At 40.9% G+C, this 12,583-nt stretch overlaps 1 protein-coding gene across 4 annotated transcripts in view; it reads right to left on the bottom strand.

The window, feature by feature from the left end:
- RASAL2 (RAS protein activator like 2) overlaps nucleotides 1–12,583 on the bottom strand; it is a 344,868-nt gene that overhangs the window by 27,120 nt on the left and 305,165 nt on the right. For all 4 annotated transcript variants that reach the window (XM_058660706.1, XM_058660707.1, XM_058660704.1 and 1 more), the window contains exons 6-10: nucleotides 11,871–12,024; nucleotides 9,991–10,089; nucleotides 8,994–9,548; nucleotides 6,102–6,246; nucleotides 155–299 (exon numbers count right to left, since the gene is read on the bottom strand). In XM_058660706.1, the coding sequence (XP_058516689.1) occupies nucleotides 155–299; nucleotides 6,102–6,246; nucleotides 8,994–9,548; nucleotides 9,991–10,089; nucleotides 11,871–12,024 (1,098 nt within the window). The remainder of the gene's footprint in view (nucleotides 1–154; nucleotides 300–6,101; nucleotides 6,247–8,993; nucleotides 9,549–9,990; nucleotides 10,090–11,870; nucleotides 12,025–12,583) is intronic.

The raw sequence follows: 12,583 nt of genomic DNA, 5'->3' as shown, positions 1-12,583 counted from the left end.
TTTTTTTTTTAATGGAGATCTAGATTTTAAACAGAACTGTGCTAGGGGAACTTTCAGCTTTTGGTTGAGAAAGAACAGCTAACACTGCAATGATGCTTATGTGGAAAAAGTGCAGTTGGTTTAAGCAAGGGACGCAGCGCAGGGGCCAGCCCACCAGTAGGAGTTGATGATCTTGCAGAAAGCCAGCTCACAGCACATTTTCAGGTTGCTCTGATGGTCGATCAGCTCGCTGGAGGAGCACTTGCTGGGATCCACTTCACAGTTCTCATCGGACTCATACAGCGCTTTGATGAACTCCCCTGTTAAAGGAGAAGATGAGAAATGGTACAACTATAATTACAATGTTTTCCAGAAAGAAGACAGAGATTTAGGATTTCTGTCCAAAATGTATATTGGGGAATTCTTTTCACAGAATAACATGGAGGGCAGAAAAGACTGCCCATGAAAGGCCATTGCTGCAGAACCCAAGGTTAAGGCCATCTCACATATCAATAGGTTTATTATCCTTATCCTGGAAGAGGAATAATGGTCTCCATTAAAATGATCATCACAGTAGTTAAAAAAAAGCTTCAACAATATGACTTTAAGCAATGCAGTACTGTTTATATGAAACTTATAAACATGTTTAATTATCACAAACTTGCTATTAGTTATAGGGATTTCTCCTCCAGAGTGACTAATGTTTTCATTATTCTAGAACATGTACCCAGGCCCAAATGAACTGACACCTAAGCTTTTTTTTTTCTAAAGAATTATTTATTTTTATTGGAAAGGCAGATCAGATTTATGGAGAAAAGGAGAGACAGAGAGAAAGATCTTCTATCTACTGACTCACACCCCAAAATGGTAGCAACTGCCAAAATTGAGCTGACCTGAAGCCAGGAGCCAGGAGCTTCTTGGTCTCCCATGCAGGTACAAGTGTCCCAAGGCTTTGGGCTGTCCCCTGCTGCTTTCCCAGGCCACAGCAGGGAGCTGGATGGGAAGTGGAGCAGCAGGCCATGAACAGGTACCCATGGGATCCTAGCGCCTGCAAGGTGGGGATTTAGCCCTTGAGCCATTGCACCTGACTTGACACGTAGGGTTTTCAGTTGGTTGCTAATGTTGGTGCCAAAACTAGAACCAAGTGAATGTCTCTGGACTTCTTTCTCATGATGCAGACATGCATCCAATCAAGTCCAAAACTGTTTCAGAAAGTCTCTTCTTACAAACCGCACATGCTTGCCCATTGAAGTCTGGAAAGCTCCCCTCTTGGGGCCAGTAGCACGGTTAAGCGAGTAAAGCCACCATCTGGGGTCCCAGCATTGACACGGGCGTTGCTTCAAGTCTCAGCTGCTGCATTTCGGACTGCGCTCCTGCTAATGTGCTAATGTGCTAATGTTCAAGCTTCAGCTGTTTTATTTGTAAAATAGTGCTAATAAGACCCAACTGGCACTGTTGTGGTGATGACTGGAAATTACACATGAAAAGCATCAAATATTGTGCTAGGCATTTACCAAGGACTCCACAGAAAAAAAAGTATGGTTTCACACAAGCTAAGCAACTTTAAAATATTTTTCATGAAATGAAATGGCCAAAACTAGGATACTTTAAACAACGTTATCAATTCTTCCAAGACACTTATCTTCAAGATGTTCTCCATATCTTCCATCCTATGTGGCTCTACAAAATCTACATTTAAAAAGCACTTAAATTCAAAACAAACCAATCAGTGTCAAAAGTCCCATGTAAAACCGGCCAAACAGTAATAAACATCTCTGTGGCACAGTCCTTTAAGCCTCCACTTGGGGCGACGCCTTATGTATCACAGTTGTCGAATGGAGTCCTCACTGATCTGTTTCCACCCAGCTTCCTGCTACGCACCCAGGAAGCAGCTGAGCACGGCCCACGTGCTGTCTCCGGTCACCCACAGGGGAGACCTGGACAGCATTCCAGGCTCCTGGTCTTGGCCTAGGTCAGCTCTGACTGTGGGGGACGGTTGGGGAGTTGACCAGTGGATGTAAGATCTTTCACTCTGTCACTTCGTCTCTGGCATTGTGCTTTTCGTATAAAACTAACCAAAAAATATAAGAAATAATCTGATGCAAACAATATTTAACATAAAATAAAAAATTAAGAAATAAAACAATTCTGTTCAGTGACTTAAGTTATATCTATTTTAGGAAACAACAAAATATTAATGAATAACATGGATATTAACAATATTTTTCTTTTAGAAACTTTTTTCTTTCAAGAAAAGAGCCAAATAAACATTTGTAGGGCTCAGAAGTAAAGCAGTTGTCTGTGGTGTCAACTAAAATTGTTTGTCCCTGATTATATTTTAAATTCTCCAAAACAGAGAAAATTATTTTCACTTTTGAAACTACAATAACTTATATCTGACAATAGAGAATGCATCATTATCAAGAAATGAAATGTTTATAAATGTGTATGGGGGGGCTTATCTGATCAAAATTACTGACTCTGATTCAAAACTCATTCTGGTAGTTCTCTTGCCTTTGAAAAACAGTCGACCCAAAGGAGGTGCTCAGGGAGCTGTTCGATGCAGTCTGTAGCCAGAGTGTTCTGATGTGCTCTCTGTAAATCATTAGTGATTACCATCTTACATTAAAACTTCATGAGTAGAACTAAGTTCCCCAGCACTGACGCACTCCTGCCAGGTGTTGGTGCCCACCAAGGGTGGGTGCAAATGAGGTCTGTTCTGGGACTTGCTTTCTGTATCTTACAGATGGTATTTCCTGTGTGTCACAGACATCAAAATGCGACCCGCTCTCCATCTGATAGGTTAAAGGAGTTAACAGATGAAAGACTTCAATCTAAATTTGAGCTAATGCTGGTACTGAAAGAAGTGAAGCTTTCATCAAAATACATTCAGACTGGCAATTTTTAAAACCAATTCTTTTGGAAAATTCTACAGGTCGTTTGGGAATAGCATCCATTTTTTTGCCCAAAATATTTGAAACATCGTGACATCTTAATGGGAAGAAGCTCATCAGTGAGCAGAGCTCATGGTCTTAAAGCAGTAGCCTTTCTCGTCACCTTGCTCTCGGATTACAGATACGATCGCAGAGTTCTGGAATTTCATTCCAGGCTTGTGGAACTAAGTTTTCATGCCAATCAGCTATTTATTTGCTGGTCTATGAAATGCTGTTCATTTTGGAAGTGATTTCATCTAGCACTCTGAATTTTAGAATATGACTGATAGATGTTAGGGAATTAGGTGATCAGTACGTACTCATCCCCTCACACAGAACAGATCTCTTCATCACAGGACAGAGCCGTCGCTGCGCCCTTCACTGCTGGCATTTACAGATAATACAAACCAGTAAAGCAAATCACGATTTTCGACTGTAAAAAGTTCCTTCATGTAAATGAAACTCCGAATATCCCTGCAGCTTTCCTGATGTCAATGGAGATCTGCTTTCACTATTTTCTCAAAAATTACCATTCGATATTAAATATCTCTAATAAATTTATTTCCATTTTATTTGAAAGGAAAAGAAGCAGGGAAGAGAGATCTTCCATCTGCAGGTGCACTCCCCAGGTGCACTCCAGCGCCAGGGCTGGGCCAAGCAGAAGCCAGGAGCCTGGAGCTCAATGCAGGTTTTTCCTGTGTGTGGTGTGGCAGAGATCCAAGCACCTGCGCCATCACCTTCCAGATGTGCAAGGCAGGAAGCTGGACTGGAAGGTGAGGAGTCAGACCACACACCAGGGCGCGTCCCGCACAGGAATTTAACCAGCAGGCAAAACGCCCGACAACTATTAGATCTTAAACTGGTGAGTCTATTGGATATGAGCACAGCAGTCCTGTTTCCTGACCATCGTTCGGTTTTTCCTTGGCTGCCTGCCTCCTCACGCCAGCTCGAGCTGTCACTAGTGACGTCTAACTTGTCCAGGGCGACAGCCATTGCTGCTGCTGCAGCACTTCATCTTCTGCAGTGTTTTTTGATCTTCTCTACTGTTTTCTAGGATTCAGTGTTTTTCTGGTTTTTTGGATCACTCCTGATTCCTTTTCTTCCTGCTATACCATAAACCTTCAGCTCTATTTTCTCAATGTTTTAATAATCGTACAGCTTTACTGAAGCCCTCCACATGGGTAAGCTGGTTTCCTTAGAGCTTTTCTACCTCTCACCCCTGAGATTTCCAATTAGAACTTTAAACAAAGTATACCTGAGGTGGAAATATGATTTTCCCTCTTTTAGGCTTACTACCTACATGACTTCCATTTCTGTTAAGAATCTCATTGCCCTTCTAGTAACCCAGAGACCAAAACTCTCTGTACTGTTTGATGCCTGTACCCTTGTACTAGTTGATCCTTCTACCCTTCCCACAAACTGGAAAAGGTGCCAATTCCTACCAGTTATTTCTTTGATGCTGCAATAGCCACCTTTCTCTCAATCCACACTCAGTCTTCACAGCCTCCTGATTTCCTGCCTCCTTATCACAACAGCTTCTAGCTCATCTCTGTCTGGATTTCTTCCCCAACACATCTTCGCCAATCTGCTAATGAATTATACTAAAACACCCTGCTCGAAATTCAGTGGCTCTTGACTATTGTAAAATAAATCCTCAGCCAGGCATTCAAGGCTTTCAACAAACTGGCTCTACTTCTAAAGTTTCATGCTCATTGCTGTTGTTGCGGCTGTTTGTCCTCTTTGTGCCTTGTTTTTCAGGTGAGAGATCTTACTCCATACAGGCCTGTTTTCTCCCCCAGAGCCACGCCTTTCTGTCCACGGGGTTCTCTGCTGCATGGTAATCCCCACCGTGGCCTTTGTCCAATGTCTTTTCTCATGGAAGCCTTCTAGCCTTCATGAAACACATACAACATATGTGTTGTTCCCACAGGAAATTTTACAATTGGCTGGAATACATAATGTAATTGTTTTTAAAAATAGGATTTCTTTTTGATAAAAGGGCTGTCTTTGTCTCTATATTGTAAGCTCCTTAAGTGCAAAGACCTCTACAATCATTCAGTGACATCTTACTGATAGTCTACTTTTAATGATCATGTGTCACTGTTGAGCGCTAGAAATGTAGCTAAGGCACATTAACACGGCTAGTATAACGTCAAACACTGAGTTTTTAAAAAGAGTTAGTAGATTAAAATCAAACATTATATTTTTACATTATCAGTAAATAGCATCTGCATTTATTGGATAAAATAAAATAGGTCATTAACTCTGATGTTTCTCTTTAACCTTTTTATACCATAACCATTGGAAAATCTAAAATTATTTCCAAGTCGCTTATATTACGTTTTTATTCGAAGCACTGCCTACATTCTGTGACAAGTACTGGGGATAGAGAGAGAAAATGATGAGCTATTTGATTCAGGGAATTTATGTCTGCTGTATGACAATGTACATCAAGGTACCAGGCATGACACCTGACTTTGTGGTTAATTTCTGAATACCATGATGAAACCTGGAACTAACTGAAGGACTTCCTCAGCAAGACCTAATGACTGAACAAAAACTATTTATATAACGTTAAAGATTCTAGAGACCTTGAAGACAAATTCAGAGTTGTGGGAAAGGAAACAGAGCTCTACGTACAGGAATGATGCATGACAAATGTTGGGTTAACATTTTTAAGACAAATGTTAATATAGGAGTGTTTCCAAAAAATTCATGGAAAATAAAATTAAGTATGCTTCAAATAAAAAAAATTAAAATCCATGCATATGAGGAGTCTTGTGGGAAAAGCATGATATGAAAAAAATTAGCCAAGGCTATAAAAAAATTTGTACACCAAAATCAACTTATCTTTTAATTCCATTTCCCAATGAGTCTTTTGATGTACTCTAGAATATTCATAGCATAAGGTACACAGCTAATTCTTTGGGGGAAACAGGCCGCCTCAGGTCTAGTCATGAAAGCAATGAATTATTGTGTATTCAAGAGTTAGGGGCTTGGGTGAGTTTCTCCGTCCACACATACTGTAACAAACCAATCTGGTCATTAAGCAGTAGAGAAGCTTCTCAAGGTTGAAGCTCACACTTGGACCTCCTAGTTAGTTAGGATTTGGGCTCAGTTTGTTTGTCTCGTGGGAGTGGAATAAAAGTAAGAGGAAGAAAACAAAAGAAGTGATTTTCTTTTCCATACCCAATGCATCATGCAGGTATTGCTGACCCACCAACTTGAGGTACTCCTCGATGGACTTGGTGGCGATGGTGTTCTCTCTGAAGATTAAGACATCGTGTTCTCCACACCGATCCACCTCAGACATGACCAAGTCGGTCAGAAAATCCTGGCAGGATAACGTTCAGTCAGGCAGAAAGCGATTGAATAAATAACACGCATCGGAGGAGACTAGGAGACACCAAAGACCCCGCACGTGCTGCGGCACTAAAGCTACAGATCTCTCTGAAAGCTCAGAAAGCCATCAGAATCAACTCTTAGGAGTCACCACTCTTAGGTTTGAAATTCCCCCCCATCCTTCCCATTGTGCTTTTGATAAAGACCATAATTCTCCATGCAGCCTTCTATATTTCGTCTCCCCAGCCTTGACTTGTGCCATTCTTCCTGCACCCGCTGCAGCCGCGAGGGCCGTCGTTTGGATCCTTCGGTTCACACACCAAGCCCTCTCTAAATGGAACGTTTTCTATTAGCCACAAAGCTGCCTGGCAGTGCTACCCTCAGTTCTGCTGCTCCTTCCTGTGCTCACCTCCACTGTCATGCAGCCAATTCCTGGGATCCTCTCGTCTTAGCTCACACTCCACTTCCTCAGCAAAGTCTTCCATGACCAACCCTGGCCCAGAAGCACACCCGCCAGGACCAGTCTTCTGCACACCTACAGCACCATGCATCTTTTTACTTGTTGTGTGCCTCACAAGAATCGTGCAACTAGCTAACACATATTTTCCTAAAAAAAAAAAAAAGCTGCAAACTTTCCAGGGCAAAAGAAGGTGCCGATTTTTGTTCAGCACCATATTTCCACCAGCGATCAGCATCTGGTATATGTCAGGTGTTCAATATATTATAGTTGTAAGTTAGTCCAAGGTATTCACTTGGAATTTCTTGAACTTATTTCTAGGCTGTTATTGTTTACGCACCCTTTCAGGGAAAAGGAACACATAAAGAGACAGCCTTGAAGAAAGCAGCTGCTTCCAGGCCCGGCATGATGGCCCAGTGGCTGAAGTCTTCACTCTGAACGCACTGGGATTCCGTGTGGGTGCTGGTTCTTTTTTTAAAGATTTATTTATTTTTATTGCAAAGTCAGATATATATAGAGAGGAGGAGAGACAGAGAGGAAGATCTTCCATCTGATGATTCACTCCCCAAGTGAGCCGCAACAGCCAGAGTTGTGCCAATCCGAAGCCAGGAGCCAGGAGCTCTTCCAGGTCTCCCACACAGGTGCAGGGTCCCAAGTCTTTGGCCGTCCTTGACTGCTTTACCAGGCCACAAGCAGGAGGAATCTGGATGGGAAGCAGGGCACCTGGTATTAAAACTGGTGCCCATATGGGATCCCAGTGCATTCAAGGCCAGGACTTTAGCCACTAGGCCAACACGCCAGGCCCCAGTTCTAATCCCGGCAGCCCCGCTTTCCATCCAACTTCCTGGTTGTGGCCTGGAAAAGCAGTTGAGGATGGCCCAAAGACTTGGGACCCTGCACCCGTGTGGGAGACCCAGGAGAGGCTCCTGGTTCCTGGCTTTGGATTGGCTCAGCTCCAGCCGTTGCAATCACTTGGGGAGTAAACCATCGGATGGATGGAAGATCTTCCTCTCTGTCTCTCCTTTAGAAAAATTAATGTAAAATGCAATGTCTTTTTGTTGTTCAGATTGAAATGTGATACCAACTTATATCTTGAATGTGAATTAGTATACTTATGGGGTCTTCCATGGACTGCCAAACCAAAACCAGATGAAATATGATGATTTTTTCTTTGTAAAATTAAGCATTATAAACAGTAAAGGGATTCACTTTGGGGCAGCTCAACAGAGTTGTGTGGACTTAGGAATCACCGTGAAAACTTACGCTAAGAGGCAGAGGAAACTTTTGGGGGTTTTGGTAACATTCTATAACTCTTTTAGATGATAGCTTCAATGCACCATTTCCACTCTAAATGATCATTTCCACTCTAAATGAATATAGTTTACTGTATATAAGTAGAATATAAGTCAATGACTACAAAATAAAAGCCTGTATATATCCTGAATGTTGAGCAACTGAAAAGCAGATCGTAGTCGTATAATTTTGAAGATGGGACTCAAAATTTCCATGGTACCTTGACTCAAACTCTTAAGTTTTCTTAAAGACAGAAAGCTTAAAAGTGTAAGTAAATTAAGCACAATAATTGTAATCAAGAGAAGGTGATTAAGACTCATCATTACACATGTTGATATACCCTAATTTATGCCAGGAAATCTTAGGGGCGCCTCGTTTGGTGCTGTGAGCTCTCAGGTCTAAAACACACCTGTAGCATGGCATCCTTTTCTTTTCCCCCTACCTTTCTGAATTTTTACTTCTATGCAGGAAAAACAAGCTAAAACTGTCACGAAACATCAATTAAATAACATCACTTGGTGTTTTAAATCCTAAACATAGAATTTAAACCCATGAGGAATGTTGCTAATCCCAAGTATGCCTCTTGAATACCACCTTGTGTGCTCATGGGATATGGTCATCAGTAAAACCTACAATACGCTGAGGGAGGAACCACCGAAGTCACAACAGAATCCTAAACGTCCTGTGGGCTCATCACAGCAATCCTATCATCTACTCTACCAGACAAGAAGAAGCTGTCTGTGGTAGCTGTCATCCAGGCAAAGGGACTTTGCACAAAGCGTGTTGCCCCTCCATGCTCTTTAGTGCTATACTCCCCACATCTCCTGTATCCGATTACCGCTAGTAAGTTGCCATCTTAATCCTCCTCCTTTTATTGGTCAATAGCAAAGCACACTGAATTTGGATCTCCATAGCACCCATCTTTTTCTTTCATCATACAAGGTGGTGAGAAGGGCTTTCAGGTAATGCAATCCTGCTTTTCTACTTACCTTGGCTCTGCCAGTACTCTGCAGAATGTGCACTAAGGCACAAGCCAACTCCTCTTTATTTCTTACACTGATTACCGGCTCAAGGACAGAGCACAGCATGGTGTAGTTGCTGGTGACAAATTCTGCAAATTCTTTGTATTGCTCCATAGGCAGAATGGTGATGGTTTGGAAGCGTGATTTAATCCGAATAGAAGGTCCTCCTGTCTTTCCTTTGTTGGGGGTAGGTGTACTCACTGGGTACCACTTTTCTACAAATTGACGCCCAGTCACACTGGCAGTGGGAATGTTGACCAGCCCTACGTAATTATTCTTGTCCTTTTTTTTCTTTTTTTCCACATCCTTATAAATGTGAACTGTGATGCTATGAAGAGGTGGAAGGCTGTAGAATTCAAAATGTTCGCCCCAGAAAATATTGTCTGCTTTGGTCTTGCTAGTTGTACGAGCAAAGAGGGTATCATCAAGGCACAGTTCACAGAAATATTTCTTTTTAGGGGCAAGGTCCTTGGCTTCAATGATCCACAAACGGAGAACATTGTCAGCTCGTCTACAGTTGTCCTTTAAAGAGACAATAAATCTGAGTTGGAGAGATGAGATCCCAAAAGACACATTCTCCTCCTAAAATGGGTGACGTGGATTATATATTCTAATTGCAGACAAAGGGATTGCTGTGTCACTGTTTAGAACAACAGTAAACCCAACACAAGAATGTATCAGAATCTTAGAGAATTACATATACTCTCTTTTACTTGAGTTATTAAACTAGCTCGTAAGGTTAAGTTTTCACGCAGCTGGCCCAGTGGCAACTAGACTAATTTCCACCAGGTACTAACTTCTGATTTGGACGAGTCACTAATCTTCTCTGAGTCTTCTTATCCATACTGATAAAATATGATAATAATACTTGCAAGAAGGTTATGTTTATTACAAAATGGCGTAACATGTTGTGATTTCCAGGTCTGAAGCTGTGTAACAGTTAAGGCATCGTTACTATATGTACCTTGTTTGGTTGGACTGTCCTACGCAGGTTCTCCATCCACTTGTCTCTCTCGGAAGCAGAGTTACAGCTGAAGCATTTACTTCCACTCAAGTAGGTAACCTTCAACACAGAGGTCAGAGATGAGGAAAAGGATGCAGAATTTGGGGGGAAGGGGGTCTGTCTTTCTTGTTCTATTATCTAAGAGGACACGGTACAAACCCAAATCATATTTCATGAAACTTGGTGATGGTGGCTAGCTTCCTAAGATCTCTTTTTTAAAGCTACAGCTGATTCTTGATTTGTTGTCTGAGTAGCATCCACACTGATGCCACAGATGAGAACAAAAGCCATTAAGAAATCAGCTGAGCAACATGAAACTGGCCTATTGTTCACAAAAGTCAGAGTTAGAAACCTTTCAGCTACATCTTAAATTACCTGCAAACGAATATGCTTGATTTTGTGTGAGTTAATAGAAAAATAACCAAAGGGCGAGAGTTTCTGGAATAGCTTATCAGATTTCTGCTTTTATTATAACATTACAGAAGGGTACAGAATGACACTGATGTGCTACTAGGACAGAACTACTACCTTTAGAACCCATTTCTTCTCCACCAGGCAACTAGCCTCTTTACTGCCAATCATTTATTAGGTCAGCTTGACCTCTGTTGCTGCTGTTCTTTTAAAATGAAACATCTTGTCTACATGCCTAACATCTAACACTGGGCTTGGGATACAGCCTATTAAACTAAGTTCCACAAATAGGGAAACCTTAACCGATTTTTATTAAAAAAAAAAAAAAAAAAAAAAAAGCAATGACTGGCGCAGTTGTTGATGTTTGCTCAGCCCTAGCCCCCCCCTCAGGCCGTAACCCAGGGAACCAGATGATGCGCCCTACCCAGCACAGCTGCTGACGAGCACTTAGGGTAGGCCAAGGCCAAGCTGGAACGTGCTTGGCTGTAAGCAGAACATACACATCAGAGTCTGGAGATTTAGAAGAATGTAAAACGTCTCATTGCTACTCTTCCTATTACACACTTAAATGACAGTAATTCAATTTTTAAAAACCCCTTAAAGCTGCAGACACGGCAAGTACTCTATTTCTTTTGCGTAGCGCTGGTCTTAATGGCAAAAGCCAAACATCTTTCAATTTCACCAGTATCTAGCAAAGGACTTATTATTAACCACTTGTTTTGTTTTTATTAACTTATGAAATCCTAATGCTAGTAATTATATCTATATACTTATAAGAATGAAACTGTATATATATATGCTTATTTTAACTTAACTTGTAAATAATCAATTGTATACATTAACTGTGGAGGGAGATACTGTAAAAGTTACAGTCATGATTTTCTGGCAAGGGGCAATTTATTCATTCAAGTGATTGGTTACCTGTGATGCAAATTCAGGATATCACAAAAATGAATAAAACATGGTCCCAGATCTTTAATTCATATTGCAGTTAGAAAAACAATGGTTTGTTCAACTTCCATTAATAAAAAAATTAAAATTGAGAACTTCAGGATTTTAGGAGAAAAATAGTAATACAGTCAGTAACATCCTTGTCAATACTAAAAACTAATATACTGAGCTAATAAGTTACTGTTAGTCTCACGACCTTTGCTGGGAATGTACTGGGTATCCAATCTATTTTTTCCAGGAAGCAGACAAGGCCAAAAGCAATGAGGTGGTATAATTAATTAATCATTTAAATTACAAGTATAATTAGGTTAATAGATTTCTAACTTCCTCCCTATAAATAGGTAATTTCATCAAGTAAAAAACACGTATGATAATCGAATAACCTATAACCCCAGTAATGAAGTCACAAAATTACTCGATAGAAAAATCTTGTCAATTAATGCTCTTCTTCTACTGTTTTTAAGGTCCTTCTTTCTCACCTCAAAGCAGAAGTCTTGTCCAAGGATGCTACTGTGGAGAGGTTTCACTGACACAGGCTCCCCTCTGCCAAGATCCAGACATTCTACTGCACTGCACGGGCTCAGCAAGGACTCATGGGATCGCGATTCCTTCAGCTTAGGCAGCCCACGAGACCTAAAGGGAGGGAAAGACAGCTCAGATGGTGTAGCTCTGGCTAACAAGGAAATGAAAGAGAAAGGCAATAAAGGCTAGAAGCAAATGTACAACATCTAAGGGGAAAAAACAGAGGAAGAAATGAACTGTTAAATATATAATAACTGTGAACTCAGCCATACAGCGATATAAATTATATAAGGTTATATGGACACATATATACCTAAAAGTAACCACACACACATATACACCTTTCTTAATACAGTATAAAAACATACCATAATTTTACTAGTCTCAAGAGAACTCAAAGCTCCACCACAGACATTGTTTACATCCTCATTCTGGTCTTGGAAAAAAGAAAAATATATACCACTCAAGGCTGGCAAATACTCTTTTATGCAAATACACTGTTATTCTACAATTGACAAAATTATAGTTGCTGAATCCTAATTTTGTGCCTTTCTGTCTTGGCAGAATCAACATACACATACACACACACAGAGTCAAAGCCAAACTTTGAGTACCAGATCCTGCCTTTCAAAAGGCCTAATTTCCATCTCAATGCAGAATTCTTTCCTGG

The sequence above is a fragment of the Ochotona princeps genome, chromosome 2 (assembly GCF_030435755.1).
Source record: "Ochotona princeps isolate mOchPri1 chromosome 2, mOchPri1.hap1, whole genome shotgun sequence".
NCBI lineage: Eukaryota > Metazoa > Chordata > Mammalia > Lagomorpha > Ochotonidae > Ochotona > Ochotona princeps.
The sequence above is the reverse complement of the archived record's forward strand: the minus strand, read 5'-3'. Positions and strand labels throughout refer to the sequence as shown.